General features: G+C 41.2%; 1 protein-coding gene across 5 annotated transcripts in view; it reads left to right on the top strand.

The window, feature by feature from the left end:
* LOC121305517 (F-BAR domain only protein 2-like) overlaps nucleotides 1–23501 on the top strand; it is a 58868-nt gene extending 35367 nt beyond the window's left edge. For 2 of the 5 annotated variants that reach the window (XM_041237175.1, XM_041237167.1), the window contains exons 16-30: nucleotides 7362–7415; nucleotides 9725–9770; nucleotides 10230–10330; nucleotides 11724–11801; nucleotides 12557–13048; nucleotides 13598–13755; nucleotides 14259–14388; nucleotides 15108–15167; nucleotides 15975–16086; nucleotides 16596–16751; nucleotides 17031–17163; nucleotides 17779–17978; nucleotides 18312–18376; nucleotides 19057–19221; nucleotides 20345–23501. In XM_041237175.1, the coding sequence (XP_041093109.1) occupies nucleotides 7362–7415; nucleotides 9725–9770; nucleotides 10230–10330; nucleotides 11724–11801; nucleotides 12557–13048; nucleotides 13598–13755; nucleotides 14259–14388; nucleotides 15108–15167; nucleotides 15975–16086; nucleotides 16596–16751; nucleotides 17031–17163; nucleotides 17779–17978; nucleotides 18312–18376; nucleotides 19057–19221; nucleotides 20345–20367 (1973 nt within the window). In that variant the 3' untranslated portion in view covers nucleotides 20368–23501. The remainder of the gene's footprint in view (nucleotides 1–7361; nucleotides 7416–9724; nucleotides 9771–10229; nucleotides 10331–11723; nucleotides 11802–12556; nucleotides 13049–13597; nucleotides 13756–14258; nucleotides 14389–15107; nucleotides 15168–15974; nucleotides 16087–16595; nucleotides 16752–17030; nucleotides 17164–17778; nucleotides 17979–18311; nucleotides 18377–19056; nucleotides 19222–20344) is intronic. The other 3 variants (XM_041237182.1, XM_041237191.1, XM_041237202.1) reach the window with 3 other exon arrangements.
* Nucleotides 23502–23720: the final 219 nt, after the last annotated feature.

Here is a 23720-nt window from a genome sequence, read left to right as displayed (position 1 = left end):
ACTGTATATAATACATCAAAACCTAGTGGTGGAATTTAACTTGAAAGTAAAGCTCTTTTTACAATAGAACAAATGTATCTTATTTGTGGAGAAAATAAATCCTAAGCTGTGTGACAGAAAGGTATTCCAGGTGCATAGTAACAGCTTTAATATAGAACAGAACGCATCTGCTGCAGAGGAAACATATTTACAAAAATAAAAGATCATGTCCTGTACACCCTTCAGTGGTGTTTGATTGACCCAAATGCAATAGGGGTTGTTTCTGCGATGAGCGGGTGTTGCACTGCTGTTGATAATTCATCCAAATTTCAAATGCTCAGTCTTGGATTCTGGGCTAAATTTGCAAGAAGCTAAGTCACTCAGACCAGTAGTTTTGGCTAGTCCCTTTCGTGTAATTAAAACTGAGCTGCTGTAATAAATTAGATATATTTGTACATTTTATGCAGTTATATTATGCTGGTGATTGCAAAGAGACAGAAGATCAGTGCCACTGCTTGCCATTCGGGTTTTAATTATTAAGCTGATTCACACTTTTTTCAGTGTTCCGCATTGGCACATGTCACTTTCAGTTATGAAATGCACTCTGTCCTTTCATTTTATTTGTGGTACACCTTCTGCATCTACCAAGCAATACCACAGTACACAAAAAGGGAGAAAAACATGTGTGAGTAATCACAACTGGAAATGAGAAGCGGTGGTAAATACATTTATCTTGCACTATAACTGCAAACTTTTTTAAACCTAATTTAATCTGAACCTGGATTTAAATATTACATGATGTTGCACATTTGCATGAGGGGATACATTTGTAAAAGCCTGATAATATGCAAAGATTGGTACCTTTTTAAACTTTTGTTAAAGGTTTGAAAGCACTTGAATGCATTCGGTAACTCTAAGGTCTCGGGGCATTTTACATTTTATTTCAGTTCACAGACCCCCTGTGGAAGGGGTGTGGGTAATTCACTGACAAGGAGACAGACAGGTGTATTTGGAAAACACCACACAGGTGCCCAGTTTTATTTTAGGCCGGCTCTTTTCCTTTCCCTGTATTTTTTTCTCTCCGGTAGAGGGCACTGTTGACCGTGGGCTGCCTATCAACGATGATAGACAGCACCACGGAAATACCACAGCTGGTACACGACCTTCAAATGCACTCGCAGGTGCTCAAAGAAATAATAATGAAAACAGAAGGCGAAAAGAACAAGGGAAAATAAAACAGTAATAAAACTACAAATAAAAGGTGCTGCACTCGGCAGCGTTATCCCGGTCGCCGCTACCCGCACGACCCGGATCACCGTCCTACTCTCTCGGCTATCTCGCCTGCTCTTTCACAATACGCCGGGGTCTGCCCAAGGGTTCCCCGCTCTCTCTCTCTGTCTCGCTGATTCCCGGTCCTGAATCAAAGTGTCCGCACCCTTAGCGCGTCTAAGTGGGCAGACCTGAGGAAACAACAGAGCGTTATTTTATAGGACCGACAATCACCCAAGACCCGCCTCTCGGCCATTCAGAGAGGGGGAAAGTCCACACTCACACTTTCCCACCTCCCCGTGTCACTGCCATGACTCACAGGCGGTTGTTGGGCGACTGCCGCCCTCTTCCTGCAGCCCGTGAACACGCCAGCAGAGTCAGCACAGATCTCTCCCTGTTACATATCCTTCCCCTCAGAATGACACCACCGGTTCATTCGAAAATCTTACACCCCCATGCCTTCCCGAGAGAAAAAGTCTGCGTTTTGATGCAGCTTTCCTGCTCGGTGGACTACCCTGAAGGCATAGGGCTGCAAGGCCAAGTACCACCGTGTGATTCTGGCATTGCTATCTTTCATCCGGTGAAGCCATGCTAAGGGGGCATGATCTGTAACCAGGGTGAAGTGTCGCCCCAGGAGGTAGTACCGGAGTGACTCGACTGCCCATTTTACCGCGAGACACTCCTTCTCGATGGTGCTATAATTTTTCTCGCGGGGAAGGAGCTTCCTGCTGATATACAGGACTGGGTGCTCGCTTCCCCGAACCTCCTGCGACAACACTGCCCCGAGACCTGTCTCTGACGCATCCGTCTGCAGGGTGAACCTCTTACCAAAATCCGGGCTGCATAGTACTGGCTTACTACACAGCCTCCGCTTCAAGGCGAGAAAGGCCCTCTGGCACGACTCCGTCCACTGAACCGTATTTGGGGCAGCCTTCCGGGTGAGGTCTGTCAAGGGAGCAGCGAGCGTAGCGAAACTCGGGATGAACTTTCTATAATAGCCCGCTAGTCCCAAGAAAGAGCGCACCTGGGTTTTGGTTGTAGGAACCGGCCAGTCAGCCAAGGCTTTCACCTTAGCAACTAGCGGTCTGATCTGGCCGCCCCCTACTCGATACCCCAAATACTCCGACTCACTCTTCCCAATGGCACACTTCTTTGGGTTAGCAGTGAGCCCCGCCTCCCGCAAGGATTGCAGCACCGCCGCTACCTTACACAGATGACTCGGCCAATCCTCACTGTGGATAACCACGTCATCTATGTAAGCAGCGGCGTACTGCTGATGGGGCCGCAAGATGCGATCCATCATCCGCTGGAAAGTGGCGGGGGCTCCGTGCAACCCAAAGGGCATGGTCCTGAATTGGTACAACCCGAAGGGAGTCGAAAACGCCGTCCTCTCTCTAGATTCCGGAGTCAGGGGTATCTGCCAGTACCCCTTCGTTAAATCCAGTGTCGTCATAAAATGAGCCGTGCCTAGACGCTCCAGCAACTCATCTACTCGGGGCATCGGATAAGCGTCAAATTTCGATTTCTCATTGATTCGTCTGAAATCAATGCAAAATCGAGTTGACCCGTCTGGCTTATCGACTAAAACGATCGGACTGTTCCAGTCACTTTGGGACTCTTCTATTACCCCCAGTCTCAGCATTTCGTCAATTTCCGCTTTTATTACCTGTCTTTTACGCTCAGGTATACGGTACGGCCTCTGGCGAACTAGCACCCCCGGCTCAATATCAATGTGATGATGGGCTACTCGAGTCTGCCCCGGGACTGAAGAGAACACGTCAGGAAACTCTGCCACCAGACCGTGAGCCTGACATTTCTGCGTTGGTGTCAGATTCTCAGCAATCTGTACCGATCCTTTTCTTGCCAACACAGAAAGATCAGGTCCCAGGTCCGTGACGTCATCTGCATGCGCCACTAACAACGCCTCTGGCTGTAACCAAGGCTTTAAAAGATTGATATGGTAAATGTGTTTCTCTGTCCGTCGCTCCGGCTGGCAGATCTCATAGTCCACCTTCCCAACCTGGCGTGTAACCTCAAAGGGTCCTTGCCACTTAGCCAAGAGTTTCGACTCAGAACTGGGTAGTAAAAGAAGTACCTTATCCCCCGGCTGAAATGTGCGCAACCGGGCTCCTCGGTTATATTGTGTCTCCTGTCTGTGCTGCGCCTGCTGCAAATTGTCATGCGCCCATTTCCCAACAGACTCAAGACGTTTGCGCAGGTCCAACACATACCGGACTGTATTGGTCGAATTGTCCTGCTGCTCCTCCCACATCTCTCTGACCAGATCGAGCACGCCCCGGGGTCTCCGCCCATACAGCAGCTCGAATGGTGAAAACCCCGTAGAAGCCTGGGGAACCTCTCTGATCGCAAAGAGAAGGGGAGGAATCAGCTGGTCCCAGTAACGCACATCACTACGAATAAATCTGCGCAACATGTTCTTAAGGGTCTTATTAAAGCGTTCCACCAAACCGTCTGTCTGAGGATGAAACACAGAGGTCCTAATGGTCTTAATTCCCAAAAGCTTACATGTTCCGCGGATTAGCCGGGACATAAAATTGGTGCCTTGATCGGTTAGTATCTCTTTGGGAATCCCCACCCGGGAGAAAACCTTCACAAGCTCGTTGGCAACAGACTTAGCGGACATAGATCGGAGGGGAATTGCCTCTGGATAACGCGTAGCGTAATCCAGAATGACAAGTAGGTGGGTGTATCCTGCCGCACTCCTTTCTAGTGGCCCAACTATGTCCATCCCAATACGCTCAAACGGAGCTTCCACTAGGGGCAAAGGCACCAGTGGGGCTCGTGGAACGGCTCTAGGGCTGGCCTTCTGACATTCCCCACAACGCTCACAAAACCGCTTAACATCGCCATCCAGCCCCAGCCAGAAGAACCGTGACACAAGCCTTGCTTTAGTTTTATCCCTTCCCAAATGACCAGACAGGGGAATAGCGTGAGCCAGCTGCAACAAATCCTCCTTAAAGGGCTGAGGAATGAGCAACTGATGACGCACTTCACCGGTCTGGGGTAATTTATCAACACGGTACAGTAGGTCTCGATCAATTTCAAAGTGGGGGTACGTGGCGGCGCGTCTGGGCTCGACCACCCGACCATTAACCACCGCTGCTTGGTCAAAGAGCCTGCCCAGCACGTCGTCACGCCCTTGCTCGAGTCGGAAGTCACGGGAGCGAGCTAAGAAATCAGCTCCCATGGCTTCCAACTCGGGGTCAGGTCGGTCCCGAGCAGAGGCAGCCGAGCCAGACCCCTGCGCTGGCTCCGCGACCTCCCCCCCGGACTCTTCACCAACCGCCCCCACCTGAAACTTCTCCGACTCCCTCCATTGCCAGCCCTCATTCTTAGCGATCCGACGCTCCCGTTTAGTTTTACGGGGTTTAAATCTATGGCAAAACCATTCTGGATCGCGAAAGGGAAAAATCTCTCCAATTACTTCCTCTTTCTTAGCCAATAAAGAAGACGGGGCTGTCAGAGCAGCCAACCAATCTTTAAACTGCTCACAGTCCCGCCCCAGAACTACTGGTACCGGCAATCGAGGACATAATCCTACCTGCACCTGCGTCACCTGCTGGCCAATAGTCATACACACATTTATCTTGGGATAGGAGCGGACATCCCCATGAATACATTTAATATGCACCCGTCCCAATATACGTTTATGCCCCGGTGAGATTAGGCTCTCCTGTACCAGAGACTGACTACACCCTGAGTCCAGGAGAGCCTGGGTTTTTGTACCATCCACTGTCACCGGAATAACAAAACCCGTGTGCTGAAGCGACTGAGGTAATTGAACGTGCTTACCTGGTCGGCTGAGGTCACACTCCATCACGGGGCAGTCCCGGGAGAGGTGGCCCACCTCCCTGCACGTCCAACACCTCGGTGGGCTGGCTTCTCTCCCCGAAGTTTTGAAAAGAGGGGGAAACACAGGAGCCATAAAAGGGGCTCGCCGATAAGGCGTCCGCGCGAGACCCCGGTCCGACACTGCAGCAGCCCGTGGGTATCCCCACCCTGCCCCAGTACCCGGGCCGGGAGCTCCCGCCGACACCCCCCGACCAAATCCTGGACTACCCCTTCCCCCCAGTCCCTTCGCCCTTTCCGGGGCCAGTTGAGGGGACGATCCAGTAGCCACACTCCTCCCGGGCAGTTTCGCAGGCGTTGGCTCCGCTGCCTGGTACTGCTCGGCAAGTTCGACCGCCCGGTCCAGCGTGTCCGGCGCCTGCCGCTGGACCCACAGCCGAGGTCCCGAGGCTAGACACTCCAGGAAGCGCTCCACCACGATCATTTCCACCACCCTGGCTTTGGTGTTTAGGTCAGGATTCAACCAACCCAGGGCGTAATCCTTCAGCCGGTGGGCGATGGCTCGTGGGTGCTCCCCGGCCGCAAACTGCTCCTCCCGGAATTTCTTCCGGTAGCCCTCCGGTGTGGCCCCCACACGGTTTAGGATGGCTGCCTTCAGCCGAGGGTAATCCAACATGTGCTCCGGGGACAGCGTCCTCGCAGCTGCTTGAGCCTCCCCAGTGAGTTGGGGCAACACATAGCTAGCCCACTGGGCTTGGGGCCATCCGGCCGAGATCGCCATAGCCTCGAACACCTCCAAGTAGGCGTCCGGTCGATCCTCGGCCGTCATTTTGGTGGGTCTCTGGATGGAGTGGTCTGGAGCTGCGGGTCTAGCCGCCCCCTGTACTGCCGCGGTGAGCGTCTGGCGCAGGAGGTCCATCATTGCGGCAAACTGAGTCGCATCCATCGCTAGTCTGCTCCTTCTCTAGCTGCACTGCTTGGGGCAGTGCCAGTGAATCCCACTTCTGACACCACGTGTGGAAGGGGTGTGGGTAATTCACTGACAAGGAGACAGACAGGTGTATTTGGAAAACACCACACAGGTGCCCAGTTTTATTTTAGGCCGGCTCTTTTCCTTTCCCTGTAATTTTTCCCTCCGGTAGAGGGCACTGTTGACCGTGGGCTGCCTATCAACGATGATAGACAGCACCACGGAAATACCACAGCTGGTACACGAACAGCAAGTGCACTCGCATGTGCTCAAAGAAATAATAATGAAAACAGAAGGCGAAAAGAACAAGGGAAAATAAAACAGTAATAAAACTACAAATAAAAGGTGCTGCACTCGGCAGCGTTATCCCGGTCGCCGCTACCCGCACGACCCGGATCACCGTCCTACTCTCTCGGCTATCTAGCCTGCTCTTTCACAATACGCCGGGGTCTGCCCAAGGGTTCCCCGCTCTCTCTCTCTGTCTCGCTGATTCCCGGTCCTGAATCAAAGGGTCCGCACCCTTAGCGCGTCTAAGTGGGCAGACCTGAGGAAACAACAGAGCGTTATTTTATAGGACCGACAATCACCCAAGACCCGCCTCTCGGCCATTCAGAGAGGGGGAAAGTCCACACTCACACTTTCCCACCTCCCCGTGTCACTGCCATGACTCACAGGCGGTTGTTGGGCGACTGCCGCCCTCTTCCTGCAGCCCGTGAACACGCCAGCAGAGTCAGCACAGATCTCTCCCTGTTACAGACCCCCATACTGTGATGCATTGGGATGACGAGAGGTCAGAGGGAGAACAGTTGAATAGGATAGGAATTGTTTAGAGAATACATTCTGGTTTGTGTTCAAGCCATTTCTTCTAGGCAGTGTCAATGGACAATTTCCAAAACAGTTGACCATTTGTAGTGAGGGGCATCACGAAGTTTCAATGTAAAAGATTTTAATTATTTTATTGAAACAGTTTTCAGAAGTTATGTGAAAAGGCAACAAAGGGGTTTCAATGCAAGAAGTGCAGACTTCTAAAAAGAAATGTAGAAGTAAATTATCCTGTAGGCAGACATTTGTCTCATGTTCTAGTAGGTGAACGCTTACTATAGGTTAAATGTAGATAAGTAATTAATAAGCTAACAAAACAATAGTTCTGTTTAATTATAATGATACTGTATACTGTACAGAATTTGTAATTCTAAATGAGATGTTTTATGATACTGTACAGAATTTATCATTTTACTTGTGTTTTCTTTAAACCCAGGATTTATCATTTTAAATGAGGGGTTTTATTTAAACCCAGGATTTATTATTTTAAATGAGGTGTTTTATTTTCCAGGACTGTCAGGGTTGCTTACACAGTCATCATCATTAGACTCGCAGCTCGTTTCTGGTAAGTAAGCCAGTTGCAGTGCTGCTTCTGTTACTTTGGGACTTTCACTTGGGACTATCAGATGTGAGGGATTAATCCAGTCTAATGCATTTAGATAAAAAAAAAAAAATAATCAGTGTGTGAAAACTACATGTCCTGCATCAAGTACAAGTACATATAGAAATATTTGAACATCTGTTAATTAAGATATGTAATCTCCACTGCACTTTTATCATTTCTAAAGTTTGACCCAGGCATTGTTTCAGAGGGAATATTTTTAACATTAGGTAGATAGATTACGTTTACAATTAGGCATGCTTAAAAGTCAAAGGTAGAGCACAGCACTGAGTCACGGTAAAGAATCAAGAAGTGCAGTCAACATATTTAATAACTGGGGAAATACAATTAAAATCTGTTGCAGTATGTCCTTTTGTTTTTCTCATTTCAAATCTTTTCACAAAACAAACATTAAACTTTAAAGCGTCCCATGCAAAACCAAATCATGATAAACCACATTTGTAGGGCAAAAATGCTGAAATAAGTTGCTACATTCACAGGGCTTCACATAATCTCTGCACTAAGAAATGTCAGTGACCAGTGTGACAAAACAACACAAAATAATAAATTAACATCCAAAGTAACACTATCGCATTAAAATGTTCTATAGAATTGTATTCCATCCTGTGGATGAGATGTTAAATCAATGCCCTATTGTAAGTGACTCTGCATGTACTGCACAGTTCACAGCCTACCTGAGTAAAGTGCTTTGTGATGGTGGTCCACTGTGAAAGGGTCTTTATAAAAATAGATATAGAAAGCTTTTTTTGTTTTTTTAATACATTTCATGGTGTCCCTTCCTAAATCCTTTAGTGTTGTCTTCATTTGAAATACAGCACTGACTGCAAACAATACCTTCATCAGCATGGTGCATGTTTATACAAAAAAACTCTCTTCTACCTGCTATTGCTTTATATTTGTATTGATTTATATATTGCTTACTAGAAAATCAGATTCTGGCAATGACATTACCAGTAATTGATGCTGCAATTCAATATTTTGTGACGTTGGCTAAGTAGCTGTGGCTTTCTTTGCAGGCCTTTGTTTTGAGGGCCTTGCATAATAAACCACATGGCTGTTCAGTATATACTGTAGAACTAGTTATCTGCAGTACATGTTTTCCGATATCCATTGGAAAAGGAAGTCATATATTTACAGTAAACGGTGCGGATGAATGCTTTAAGGCGGGATATAAAATATCTCCACCTCCTGCTATTTTCTAAATGTTTTCAGTCACACCACTTCTGTTCTCTCCAGCTGTTTTTGCTTGGCACACCTTTCCTGTCAATCCTTTGGCCCGACAGGCCACATTTATGACAAGAAACTGGACGGTTGCACTAATGGGTTTTTATGTTATTTGTGAAAACTAAAATGCGATCTGAAAATAGCAGATGGTAGCACGTTATTCAGTGACCCAACAGCCACACTCTCTCATCTTGCTGGTGGCAACCTTAAGAAACCTTTTTACACAATTTCTATACGTGCTGTGGGCTGTGTTTGAAAATCCTGTGCTGAAACAGGCCTTTGCATTAGGCAGGATTACTAGCCTTTCTCTTGGCTTAACAATTAAAACACTAATGTAAGTAATTAAGTAAGGTGCCCATTTGAAGACCCCAGAGATGTACCCTACTTAGCTCAGTCCAGGCGGTTGTCATGCTGATGCGCTGGGGAGACCGCACTGGGTTGATCCTCGGAGCCAGCATCGCAGCCGTTGTGTGTGCTGATGCGCTGGGGAGACAAAATGAGCTGATCCCTGGAGCCAGCATTACATTTCAGCAATCAACACCAGACAGAATGATATCTACATCATCAGATGGAAAACAACGCAAATGGATGGAGATACAGATGGATCACATTAGTTTACCTCAAAGCTACGTCTTAGTTGTTGAGATCAGAGTTCAAATCATCATGAAGTTCAACATCTACTCTCATGTAATGGAAATCATCTTAATCTTTTATTTAAGTTTGGGTTCCTAACATGGTGTTTCAGATGATTCGCGGTGTCTGTTCTTGAAGGCTTGTGTTTTACACACAACATTTATAATAATAATAATAGATCATAGTTCTGTCACATTCAGATATAAGCATTGGTTCTCTGCTTCTATGTGTTCTCAGCTGTTTTGTTTGTATTTTTTAAAGGGATGTCAAATTATTGCCTAAGAAATTTTAGAACGATTAGAGGGGCTCCAGTTAATTGCATATGGACAAACACAATGTGTGATTGACATGGCAAAAGCAACACGTGTTTAACTTCAACATCTCTCCTGAATTAGGTGAAGACTTGGTCAAATCCAGACTTCAGGCATCATATAATAATGAGTAAGTTTATTTATTTTAAACTTTTTTGTTAAAGAAACATTGTGAAATAAGGGACTCATCCAATATGACTCAACCAATCTGCATTGATGTTCTATATACTGTCATTTTTTGAATAATAATGTGCACTCTGTGTGTGTCGCACCCCCATGTATAATGCACTTGATGGAGTTGCTTTTGGTTACATACCATGTGTAATGTGCACCTGTTATATATGCATACAGTAGTATACTATGCACCTTGTATATAATGTACAACCTATATATAACGCTATTGTAAACGAGCTAAGTATAGCTAATTTGGCTTTTCTGGATAAACGTTTTGCTACATAAAATAGAACATGCCTTTATTTTAAAAGGGTCTGTTTTATTCAGTAAATGGTGGTATACCTGGTATGTCCTAACCTGACCCCTGACGTATGCCCCAGTTAATGACAGTTCAATTTATTTTTTCCTGTTGTAGAAGCAGACGAGTGAACAGTGACCTCCTCTCTCTGGACCCACTGTTCGGGCCTCCTCTTGAGTCATCGTCTTCGTCATCCTCTATTTCTACGTCTTCAACAGGTACCTGTGTTTTAAATTAACAGTTTTAAAAATAAATACATTAAAACATGGTTAGCCATCATTTGAAAAATGCTTGCAGGAAAGAACAATTATGAGACGATTGTGTAGTATTATTATTATAATAACAGGTTTGCAATACAACAAAGACATAAATATATTATTCTAAAGCATGCTGTCATTGTAACAGTGAAATAAATCTTGATATTCAGTTGGTTTTGTTAGTCTTCTCCAAATTAAGATGTTGTATCATTGATGACCAGAATGCAAAGTGATAAACTGTTTTATTGTACATTACATTAGTGATGTGAATATTTTATACATCTCTTAGTTTAGCTAAAGTTTCATTTATAAGTGGCAAATTACATATCAGCTGCATTGTAAATACTTACCACTGAAGGTATTATTGTCTCACCATGTGAGACAGGTTTTGTTATTACAAATAGTGACCATTGCTATTTAAGTACAAAGCAGTTGCATTTAACAGTAATGCTGGCGTTATTGCACGTTACTTAATGTGTAGTTACTGCCACTAAAAGTGCAATTTGACTAAGTTACATACAGTAGAAAACACACAGATATAGTAGAACCTCAAAGTTATGAAAGATACACTGCTGAATTCACTGGTCAACCAAACACACCACTTGAAGCAGGAAGCAGGGTTCCTGGCTAATGTGAAAGACAGGAAGGTCATGCGTGGGGAGTTTTACCAGTTAAACACTGCTCTCCTGGCTTAGTTTTGCTTTTCATGTTATTATTCCTCATGTAGACATTTTATTATTACTACAGTATACATACATTAAAAATGACCCAGGTTCCCGAGTGGCGTATCCAGTAAACACGTTCTGCGTGGAGTGCAGGATGCGCCCTATTGCCTGGAGATCGCAGGTTCAAATCCAGGCTATGTCATTGCCGACCATGACCCGGGGTTCCCACGGGGCGGCGCACAATTGGCCGAGAGCCACCCGGGTAGGGGGGCTTAGGTCAGCAAGGCAATCCACGGTTTGGCGTGCACCAGCGCCCCCCTGTGGCTGACGGAGAACCCTCCATTGCCAATTTCATCTTTACCTTTCTAATGCAAATGAATTGATTGATCACTTGAATCTGATCAGTAGTATTGTTAATGTGATCAATTTGGGATGGGCAGGTTGGTTATTGTTCAGCTCAGCCCATGAAATCCAGCTTTGCAGTATATTACAGATAACATTCAGGAAACAAACCCATAGAAAGAAAAAAGTTTTTCTATAATAAAAATTGTTTCTGTACATCAAATTTTAAACTTTTGTATTTGATAATGAAAAGGCTGAATTGTTGTTCAGTTTAGAGCTGATAAACCCTAACCATTAACACTGTCGTTCTTTCTTATTCCTCTCTGCTTTCTGGTCCTGTTCTTTAGCTGTTCCTCCCCTTTTCCAAAGCTTTCCTACCTCTGTCCAAGCTAAAGATTTGGCAGTATGTTCTTCCATTGCCACAGGTAAAACTCTTTGAGCACATGCTGTTCCATTTTTACATTCCTGCAGCAGCATTTACCATGCAAGCCTCATGGTGTACCAGATGTTTTGTTGCAATGAATAATGTTCTCAGCAACAGTTTTCTTTTCAGTTCCAATGCATTTCATCTTTTAATTTGTTTGTTCAAGTATGACACTTCAGCATCTGTTTATCAGTCCTTCATTCTTGTATACAAATCTTGTAGGACGATGGAGTTCAGAAAACTCTGAAGGTTTAAAAAGTATTCATGGCAGGACCGGGGAATTTGCTTACCGTGTTTTTGTAGTACTACACACTAAATTGCACGGTCCAGTTATGAAAACACCTTGAACAACTGTTGTCAAACCACCACCTGTTTGTTTATTTATGGTCTAACCTTGTGGTTAGACTAAACATTAGTATAATTAACACTTGTTCCAGGGGCTTTCTAATCAAATATAATTAGTTTTACTCAAGGAATTGAGCAACCACTCCTTTGTCAACTTGAGCTGGAATGACCCATTAGTATAGTGCTGGTACAATGCTGTTTTGAGTGGAGATATCTTTCTCAGACCTATGTAGATTTTATGTTTGCAGTATTGAGTTAAAGAAGGAACTAGTGGAAACATTACACTTACACTATTAAAAAGCATCATTGGAAGGTTATTGCTCTCTTAAATGGCTCAGTGCTAGTTTGTGTTCAATTGTCCCTTTTGGGATATTGCATTGTGCTGCTTTCAACTGTTCCTTTTTTCTTCAGCTGATCTAATGCTGCATAGTGAGATCTCCTCTCTGTCCAGTTCTCCTAATGCTTCAGCTTGGGTTCCAGATTCAGGCCACAAGAGCCCTCCCTCAGAGCATTCTAAATGCCTAGATCTAAGCACTGCTGTTACTGTTACAGCTGCTCCAGAAAGCATGGACATTCTGTCTTCCTTGTCTTGGTCTCAGAGTCAGTGGATATCATTTACCAATGAACTGATATCATACAGACATTTCAATGCAAGCCCAAAGGAGCCCCAAAGACTGCAGTCTAAATCTAAAGCAAACTCTCCTTCTCCAGTTGCTTTTTCCTCCTCCTCCTCATCTTCTTCTTCCTCCTCTGTTAAATGCATTTCTAATCACCTGAATGAGCTTTGCAGTGATCTCGCGCACAGCACAACATGGTTTATTGAAGAAAACGTCAGTATGTCGTCCTGTTCCCCAGCACCAGTGGATATAAACTTAGCACCTATTCTTAATCCCAAACACAATGGTAATGAAAGCATGAATTGTACGATGTTGTTCTGTTAAATAGGGTATTTTCAGACAATAACCTATTGCGTTCTGGACACAAAACATCAATTTAGAAACTATGTGTGTGTTTGTGCATCAGATTCAACTTATAAGGTGTACAGTATATGCAAGTGTATTCCATTTCTGTGTGAATCATAACATAAAAAAGCAAGATATTAGGATGTGGATGCCTGTAGTAACTACTTTGCTTGGAGTGTTGTGTTAATATTTCGAACTGCTTGTGGTGCAGTATCATGTAATGTATTTTTACATACATGATAATATGAACTCTGTTTCCTACTTGAAAGAAACTCCATAAGCTACTTGTAGTTGACAGTTTTGTATGCAGTCCAATAAGGATATACGTACCCAACAAAGAATGTATGCTTTTCTTCTTTATTTATTTATTATTTATTTATTTATTTTTTAAATAAAATATACTCTTATTTGCTGTGCTGTTTTAACCTAATTTTATTTCTAACAAGTTCCCTCTTATTAACTTGTATTTTTTTAACTCGGCTCCTGACAGTGTCTCAGCCAGCCAGACCTGCAACTCCTCACACTACAGCAGCGTCTCAGCCGGCCAGACCCACAACTCCTCACACTACAGCTGCAATAGTGCCGCCGCCACGACCAACCTCGCGACCAAAGCTCTCTGCAGGAAAACTTGGTGGTATCAATGAAATAGTAAGTCATGATGCATCGAAAAAGTAAAGACTGCTTTGATTAATATTAAAAAAAAAAAAAAAAAAAAAAAAAAACGTAAAAAGTAAAAATGACAAAACCTCTTTGTATCATAGGGTAATGTCTGCGATCATTGACATGGCTCATAAAATCTTTTTGCAGCAGATAGAGAAAGACTGTTTTAATGCAAAGTTAAACCTGCCCCTTGCAGTATTAAGTTAGATCTTCTGATCTGTCTTTTTATGAAATTTTCCAAGCCATTACTATTTTAAATTGATTGGTTCAAATTGATGTTTGCAAAACTGGCTCTTGGTATATTATTATATGACTAATTCCTTACAAGGCCTGCGTTAGTGGGTGGTACGATCCCTACCCTACATATCCACAGGATTGTCTGTTTTGTAAACATGTTCTTGTCCTCCACGGCTTGCAGATAGAAGCAGAATAGTCTAAAAGGATACATTTCTTGTCTCCATTAATGTTACACAAATGCATTTGTTTTCTAGGCCAGACCGTTTAGTCCACCGAAGATAACGAATGCCAGCCCACCCCCTGCAGCCCCCCTGGCTCGTGCAGAAAGCACTTCCTCTATATCGTCCTCCACGTCACTCACTGCCACAAGTAACCCAGCTGTGGGTAAGTTCCATCGCAGTTTAGAGCTATGTGGTAGTGAATGTGTGCTGCAGTGTAAGAGTTTGTATAATTGTCTCGTGTCCTTTGCAACAAAAATTTGCACAAGCCATAGATGTAAGCAACAGACAAAGCTAGCCTTTCACAAGGCTGCTGTATTCAGGAATGGAAATCAGACTCCCATTGCATAGCAGTTTCCTCCATTCCAGGTTTTAAAACAAGCTTGATTAGCTCCAGTGTATAGGTAACAAGCTCAGGTGTGTCTTATTAAAGTCAGGAAAAAACAGGATTGGATCAAACTGCTGTGCAATATGAGCTCTATTTCCATCCCTGTGTATTGTAGCTAAAGGAAACATTGGAGATCCCATACAGGAATTATTTACATTATAAATAGATGCAAAAAGTACGCTTGATTAGTCTATTGTATGTCACAAGTTCTTGATTAAACTCCATAATAGTTTGATATTAATGACACGGCACATACTAAAATCTAGTCCATGCTAAAAGTTATTGGGCTGCTTTCAGTTCAGTAACAGACTTAACAAAACAAGGAATTGATGTATTGGCACAATTCTGTATATTTTGACTACCCTTCCCAAGTGTATGCCTATGTGTTTTTTTTTTTTTTTCCTTTTAATAAGACACTGCATGATTTGCTTTGGTTTTGTTTCTGTTTGTTTTTGTATTTTTGCCTTGTTTTGTTCCTTTTTTTAAAAATGTCATAGAGGATGATGTGTTCATTGGGAAACTGCCTACATTTGAAAAGCGCTGTGAGACACCAGCAGGTACAGTAGCAGTAGTGAACCTGTCAGTTCTGTCTCCTAACACTGTCCTACTGGTTTGGCATGCTCTAACATTTGAGCTAAAAATCCAGCTCCTATCTGGCTTTGTGTGGAAATCTACTGCTTTATTGGTTATTCTGAGACCAGAACTAACCCATAAAGTGTTATTTCAGATGTCAACGTGTTCCTCCTAATCATGTAGTTGGGAATGACAAGTTAATCTGCCTTTGATGTATTTTTACATTGTTTACAATATTGAGTCTTAAAAAACAAATCACTCTGCAATAACATATGTGTTTTGAATAATGAAAAACTGTTCCCACTGATTCTGTTAATCCTAGTAACACCTGAATGCGTTTTCTAGCTGAACATTAATACTGAAAGTAATGACTGAAGCAGGGTAGAGAGAAAGCATGCCTAGGCACATCACTGAACCTTGACAGAATTCATTCTACCTATGTAACTGCTTTGACCTGTGTCTTAAGAGCATGCTTGCTATGTTTAAGGGATAAGTGGACTTGTATGCATGAAACCCTAGTAATGAAAGGCTGTCCTAGACACATGCTTCAAATGAATTTGTAAAAATACTGAATATGAAATAGGATGTTAAGATTGGACTGTAACATGAGGACGGTTTGTGTGGGCTCTGGTTGGAGTTCTGCTGAATAGAATGGTCTGGTTGTGCTGTCTGTGACCCAGGTGTCATTTTTGTACCAGTCTCTGCTAAAACCATCATTACACTTGGGATTTACAGTACTTGAACAAACTAAATTCAAACTAAATTTAATATTCTGTTCTGTTTCACTGTAGGGATTTCTCGGGGTCCCAGTCCAGTTAGCCTTGGATCTCTGGACTCGCTACCTATTGCAGCAGCCTTCACAGAGTCTGTCAACGCCTACTTCAAAGGAGCGGACCCCTCGAAGTTAGTGTCAGCTGACCAGTTTAAAAAAAATAAATAAAATATTACCAACCCTAAGAGCAGTTTAATAAATCAGGCAGTATAGGCAGATACTGTAGGCCAAGGGGATGCCCTGTTGTAAACATGGTCTCAATCCTATCTTTAATTATGGATTCTTGACACATTTCTTTGACTAAAAAAGAGAAGTTACCAGACATGGGGATGCCAAACTGCTTTTCTGCAGCACAAACAGGGTACTTCCATATAAACTATTTTTAAACCATATTCAGTTTTCCAGAAAGTGTTTGAAACTGTCCTTGTCTTTTAAGATGTGCAATGCCCTTTGTTAAACCGGAATAATACAAAAAAATAAATAGAGAGAAAACATAACCCAAAATAATTTAAGTTTGAAGTTAAAGGTTTTTTTTTTAATTTTTAATAAATGGTTCTGTTGCTGCTGACAGCATCAGCAGGATCGTGGTTGCAATATTATTTTGTAATTCTGTTGTTGGTTGTTTCTCTTCCTTGTCCAGGTGCATTGTAAAAATTACAGGGGATATGACTGTGTCCTTCCCTACTGGAATTATCAAGATTTTTACCAGCAACCCATCGCCACCAGTACTGAGCTTCAAGTTAAAGAACACAAGCAAACTTGAGCAGATTCTTCCAAACCAGCAACTTCTGTACAGGTAGACAACTTGGAGAACTTGTTCAGAAAACCTATAGAGGATTGTAACTCTTTCAACACCGCAGACCTGCAACTTAATATTGTAATGTACATCTCTGTCCATGCTTACTTATTTTTCAGTATAAAGCACAAAACAATGTAACTGGTAAAACTAGGGTGTCTGTAAAGTTACTTTGTTGTAAATAAGTAACATTCTGTTCATCTTTGTTCTCTTTGTGTTTGATTAAATCATCCACATGTACAGTTTGTTTGAGTAAACAGATTTATTTTTGTATTTTAGTGACCCATCACAAAGTGATTCTAATACCCTGGACTTCTGGATGAATATGCAAGCCCTTACTGCCTACCTCAGAAAAATGTCTGAACAAAATCCCTCAGCTTCATATTACAATGTTGACATCTTAAAATACCAGGTAATCTGCCGCATTCAAAAGTGTTTTGGATGACAGGGAACACTTATCAACAGAATCCAGCTAGTTGATTTTATATTAAAAAAAAATAAAAAAATCCCCAAGCTCATTTTGTAAAGCCCACATTTAGATAAGTTAGCAATGCTCTTTCAAGAGTAGTTACAACTAGGGTTGTATGGCTGACACAGAAATCACAACCGTGTGCAAATGATAATGCTCGTATAACCGTTTCGTAAAAGTCCTGCGATTGCGATGTCACAGAGGCCGTCGCAGCCTGCGTATCATAAAGCACTTTGCTTATCTGTGTTCTGTGTTTTTACTTTTCTTTCTACACAGCTGAAAAGGGGCTTTTGGCCGAAACGTATGTAGCCAGCTAAGCACACTCGCTACATTGACACTTTCATTAGTCTTTATTAAGGGGCATGCCTGATAATCAAGCTGTGTCTCTCCTCATTAAGTCAGTCACAGTTTAGAAGTCACAAACTTTGAGAGACTAACATCTATACAGGAAAACATGTACAAGTAGTTGCAGCATGCTCGCTTACATAAAAACATCCCATTAAGTGTTGCTTGAAGAATAATGGTTGCATACAGTTTTCATTTCTTTGTTCTTTCTAGGTCGTGTCAAATGGAATCCAGTCAACTCCTCTTAATCTGGCAACATACTGGAAGTGCTCTCCAACCACAACTGATGTCAGAGTGGATTACAGATACAATCCAGAGTCCATGCTGACTCCCGGCATTCTGGCAAACGTGCAGGTTCTGGTGCCGGTTGATGGAGGAGTTACAAATATGCAGTCTCTTCCAACAGCCGTTTGGTAAACCTTACTGATATATGGCTACTATCATCCATGTCCTTTATTTATTTAGTTCTGTTTATTTTGTTCTATTCAATATTTGCCACCTTATATCCCCAAACTGTAAAATAGCCAGTGCAACCCCCAAACTGCTTAACTACATAATGAAAAACACACTATGGAGGGTCAAACTTCACCCTTGGAAATAAAAATTGCTAACCTGCAGCTTACTTTAACACACAAGGTTTTTTAAAATTTTTATTACAAATTTTATTACAGCTCTCCTGTGTAATATATGCTCGAAATACCTTTTTGTTTACTCATATTTGTTTTTTTTTTTTGTTTTTTTAACAGGAATGCAGAGCAGAAGAAAGCATTATGGAAGTTAAAAGATATATCGGAGAAATCTGAGAACGCAGGTATGTAACACGTGTGGGTTTAAAATGTTGCATTAATTAATGGCAAATAGTTTATGAAGGGTTGCTACTAAATGTACACTGCTGAAAAATTTAAGACCAAACGAACATAATCAAAAAGTGTTTAAGGCCCTGAGTTTGTTCTGATGCTAGATAATGCCCATTGTCATAGAGCAGGTGACTATAGACGTTATGGACTGGCCAGCAAGTAGACCAGACCTTAATCCCATAGAACACATTTGGGACCTTCTAGGATGTTGTGTTCGTCAGTATTGTAACCCTCCACATGACATCAGCGAGCTTGGTGTTGCACTGACTGAAGAATGGGACAGGATCCCTCAAGACGTCATCTGCTGCCTTATTAGAATCCTGTCTTGTGAATGTAGAGATTGCGTCAATGCCATGCCCATACTCGACACTGAGACATTCAGAGGAGCGTTTTCAAACTCCAGAGACAAAGCCTGTAGACGTTTTGATTTCCATGGTTTAGATGCACATAATAGAATCCATGTATCAGTTTATTTTAGTGTGTAAAGTTTGCTCCCTTGAAATACTCAAATTGGATTTGTGTTGTTAATTGCGTTGTATAGAAATTCCAGTTTGAAATGTTGCTCCTTTTAACTTTACATTACATTAGTCTGCTGTGGTGATCTTTTAAAACAGGTGTTTTGCTGTTTTCATAGGTTCAGGATCCATGAGGGCAAAATTTGAACTTTCAGAAGGACCCACTAACCCTGCCACACTCGCAGTGCAATTCTTAAGTGAAGGAAGTACACTTTCAGGGGTAGAAATAGAGCTGGTTGGCTCTGGATACAGACTTTCCTTAACAAAGAAGAGATTTGCAACAGGTAAGAAGTTAGTTATTTTTCATCTGTATGAACTTCTTTATTTACATGCAGTCAGTGTTGCATGTGCTAAGAAAGCATCAATAAACAAACTAAACCAATTGATTTTGTTGTATTTATAACTTCTCATACCTCACAGCTTTACTATATCTTTTTGTTAACCTAATGTTAATGAATTTTGATCATATTTAATTTAAGTTTGGAAATCATCTTTGTACAATAAGCCAAAATCTAAATAAATAAAAAGTGACTTTGCCGTTACAAAGGGGTGATCTACACAGAGACCCGCCATCCTGGGGATGTACCTTTTAACCTATTCATCTACAAGGCTGCGTTCTGTAACTGAAAGGCATTGGCTTTTATTAATGGGCTATAATGCTGCGTTGTTCTAGTCCCGCTGGGTTAAAGAAAGCTCTCAGTTTGAATGACTTCTTTTCAGGTAGCCTGTTAGATTTGTACTTTCTAGGTCAGTTCAACTCAATAGTGTTTGATGGAAAACTGGGGGAAGGGCTTTGGTTTGTCACTGGCTGCAAGCCTGTCTGCCATTAGGGAGGCATCCATAACCCGTCAGGCCCTGGGGCCTCAAGTGTGGTCATGTCACTGATGGGTTTTCTCTACGTACAGGGTAAAATCAAGGCCTGAATGGGTTATATACAAATTACAAAATGAAGTCAATTCTAAGACAAAGGCTTTGACAGTTTTTTAGTGTCTTCATTTAAGCAGTTGATCGGTTCTCTCCACCCCTTGAATGTTTTTAAAGGCACGCAGGCTGATCTTCTTTTTTAACCCAGTGTTATGGTGCCAGATACTGTTTTGCTTCTAAACTGCGAGGACTAAGTAACAAGTGGACGAGCATGCCACTTAACGATTGTCAAATTGTTTCATGAGCTGAGCTGGAAAGATATTTCTGAAAAGTGCAATAAACGATCCCACCTAAATATTTGTTTAAAAAAATGTAAAATTAAAAATAACTGAAGAAACCCAAGATTTTAGTTAATAACCCTACTAAGCATTTTGAATAGACATTTATGGTCATAAAGCTGAAATCCTTTCCACAGAAACCCACCAGTGTGAGAGTGTTGTTGTTATGTCAGCTCACAGACCTGTTTCTTTTTCCATTCTGCAGGAAGGTATATGGCAGACTGCTGATGATGCTAAAACAAAAGGACTTGGTCCAAGAAGCACAACTCTACTAGAGCAGCTTCATCTGTTTGTTTCATGGTCCTGTAAACAGAAACAGTTTTTAATATCAAATCTCAAGGTTTTGGCAATAACTTTTGTTAATTTTGTTAATTCTTGAAAAAAGAGAAATCTTTCTAAATGTAATTGCACCTTTTTAGAAGAAACAGTAATATCGACTACATAAAATTAGCACTGATGTGATTTTTTTTTTTTTTTTTTTTTAACACTTTTAAAAACTGGGCTTTCAGGAAATTTCTAAAATTGAAAATCTTTACTGCAGTTTGATTTATTTAGACTTTTGTAAATCAAAACAGTAGTATATAGTCAAATGTATATAGTTAATAATATGTATAATAATTATATATTGGACTGCTATAAATTAAAAGAACCTGCACTAACCATCTTAGCTAGGGTATAATAAACAGGTTTAGATGCAATATCCTGTAATGCTTTGCATATGACAATTATATTAAATCTAATGGGGATACTAAAAGAAAATTGGTGTGTAAATATTTGCAAACTGAGAGAATTGAAATCTGTGCTACTCTGCAATGTTGTTTTCAAGCACCGTTTTAAAAGCTTGGTTTTAGAATGGCTGAATGGAATATCTGTAGACTACACTTTTACAAGCATTTATGGCTGTTGATGTAACGACTTTAGGTATTTTCTGCGAATGCAACGTGCAATGTTCTGACAACTTCGCTTTCAAAAACTGCATGGATTTTGTATTTGGTATAAGTAGTTTCATATAAATGTTAACTTTGGGTATAGCCAATCAGTTCATTTTTACATGGATGATATGATAACATTAGTGCCTCTTTTTAATCCGCCTGTCCCATGTCTCAATTAATGTGCCTATTTTTACCTTTTCAGAATCTATAATTCCTATAACTTTATACTTTTTAGTATGTGAGCACTGCTCTTGACTGTTACGCATACAATTATTTAGTGCTCTTAAATATAGTTGGGTTTTGAAGGGAAGGGCTGGATACTTTGTTGAAGCTTGAATTTAAAGGGTATTAAAGTGATACAGGTGGTGGCTCTTATAATACACTCATTACTTACTGTTCCTGCCTTTCACAGTCTGTTTTTATCATACATTTTTTGATAAAACTCACTGCTAATGATTTTTTCAGTTTGCAGTGAGTTTTATATATGTATTGTTGTTTTTTTCACACTCAGATTCCTTCCTAAGGGGGTATTTGCAATAACAAACATGTTACTGTTATGCAGGGGTTGTTCTTGCTAACAGTAGCTCTTGTAATTTATTGTAGAGTTGTCTCTGCTACTTCTTTAAAAAATAAGTAATGTAGCAGAAACTCAAAAGATGAAGACAGAAAGGTGAATACAAAAAAAAAATAGAACGTAAATAGATGTATGCATTTCCCTTCTCTGTGTCTTAAATGTTGAGGAATATGCAGCTGCTTGTTGGAACGTTGTCCAAATGTAAGTGTATATTATGAATACCTCTGTGGAAAATATTTGTGTAACAGTGTATCAGATTTCCTGTGTGCCATGTGTGCTTGAACTAAATGAGATTTCAAACTTAATAGAAAGGGAAACGCTACCACATGTTCACTTTTTTTGTTTTTGTTTGGAAAAAAAAGCCAAGGAAAAATGTAACTTTTCAATTTGTGTATATTTTCAAAAAGCCACTGCATGAAAATGTTACAGTTGTGTCATTGTTGTGTTGTATGTTGGTGGCAGGCATGAGTCAGTCTGCATCTGTGAAGCTGTGTTTTGAGGAATATGAAACGTAACCCTTGTAGTAATTGGATATTGCTGTCTGTATAGCTCTATAGAGGCAGTACGTTGTATTATGCAGCAGTTTTGTTTTGGTTTTATTCTTTTTTTGGGGGGTGGGGGGGTTGTAAGAAGGAGATAAAAAGTTCATTTTTTATAAGGTCAGCCTCTGTGTAGTGGCAACTTCTTTTGTTCTGATCCCTGATGTTTTTTATGTGTGCAATCCAAATCTAAGTCTGTAAGGGCTGCGTTTCTTCCCAGTCTCACTGGTTGCAAAGTAAGACATAGCTCACTGTTCTCCCAGGTATAGTTTTTTGTATTTATAGATATTTCTAATATATTTACTTCGGCAACTTGTCCCCTTTTTTAAAAAAAGAAAACTGTACATGGTTAAGACAATACTTGTATACAAAGAGTACTTTCAGTATACAGAGAAGGAACACTGTCTTATTAAAGCAATATACACAGACTCCTGGGAACAATGTCTTATTAAAGCAATATACACAGACTCCTGGGAACAATGTCTTATTAAAGCAATATACACAGACTCCTGGGTTCCACTGGTGATCTACAGTGAAATAAAAAATAAAAGTCTCCTAATTCAGCAATAAAGTTGTTGCCGTGTTGCTTAAGGAAGCTCCATAGTTAATGGAAACATATTGCAACCAGAAAAAAAAAAAAAAATAATAATAATAAAAGGGCCTGTCACGCTGATGTTAAATGCTGGTGGATCCCCAGTTGTAATTTTGCAGTTTATCTAATTTTCTGGAAAGTTCAAGTGCCTTACCTTGCATATGATACCAGCTAAATAGGGCACTTGTACTGTGTAGTTATCACTATGGTCAAACAGCTTTTAACTGCTTTTGTAATGAATGCTATTAAACTTAGACAACATTACTACATAGATAATATGGCTTTTAAAGATGTGTTTTTATTGTTATTATTTAGAATAATTCAAATATGTGTTTTTTTAAGTATTGCTGGTGCATCTCTTATGCATTATTGCTGTTATTTATTATTCCAATGTTAATGGTTTTGCTGTATCTGTTGAAGTAAAACTGGGGAAGCCACAGCTATTAGCTGGGAGAGTCGAAGTATAAATATCTAAAAAATAAAACAAAAAAAACAAAAGAAAACAAACATTGTATATATATTGTGCGAGCTGGATCTTGCTTCCTTACACAGTGATGCCCTTTAAAGCTGCCGCCAAAACATCAACAACTTCCACTTGGAAATTTGAGTTTTTTAAACAGTTTCTCTGGTTGTATGTTTAAAATTGAGTGAACACTTTGTTATCTAGTACAAAAGAAATCTGTAAATAGAAATGATTTTTCGTGAAATGTAAATTTTACAAAATATCTGTCACTTGTCTTCAATTTTATTCATTTTGCCAGTGTGTGTGTGTGTGTGTGTGTGTGTATGTATATGTATACACACTTCGAAACCTTGTGCCATGTGGTTAGTTTGCTCTCCTTTTTAAAATTTTGCTTTTAAACAGTTCAGTCATTTTTATACTTGGACAATTTATCTAAAACCAGAAACAAGTGGATCCAGTAACATGAAAATCACAGAATTAG

The sequence above is a fragment of the Polyodon spathula genome, chromosome 2 (genome assembly GCF_017654505.1).
Source record: "Polyodon spathula isolate WHYD16114869_AA chromosome 2, ASM1765450v1, whole genome shotgun sequence".
NCBI lineage: Eukaryota > Metazoa > Chordata > Actinopteri > Acipenseriformes > Polyodontidae > Polyodon > Polyodon spathula.
This window is presented reverse-complemented; position numbering and strand designations above follow the sequence as displayed.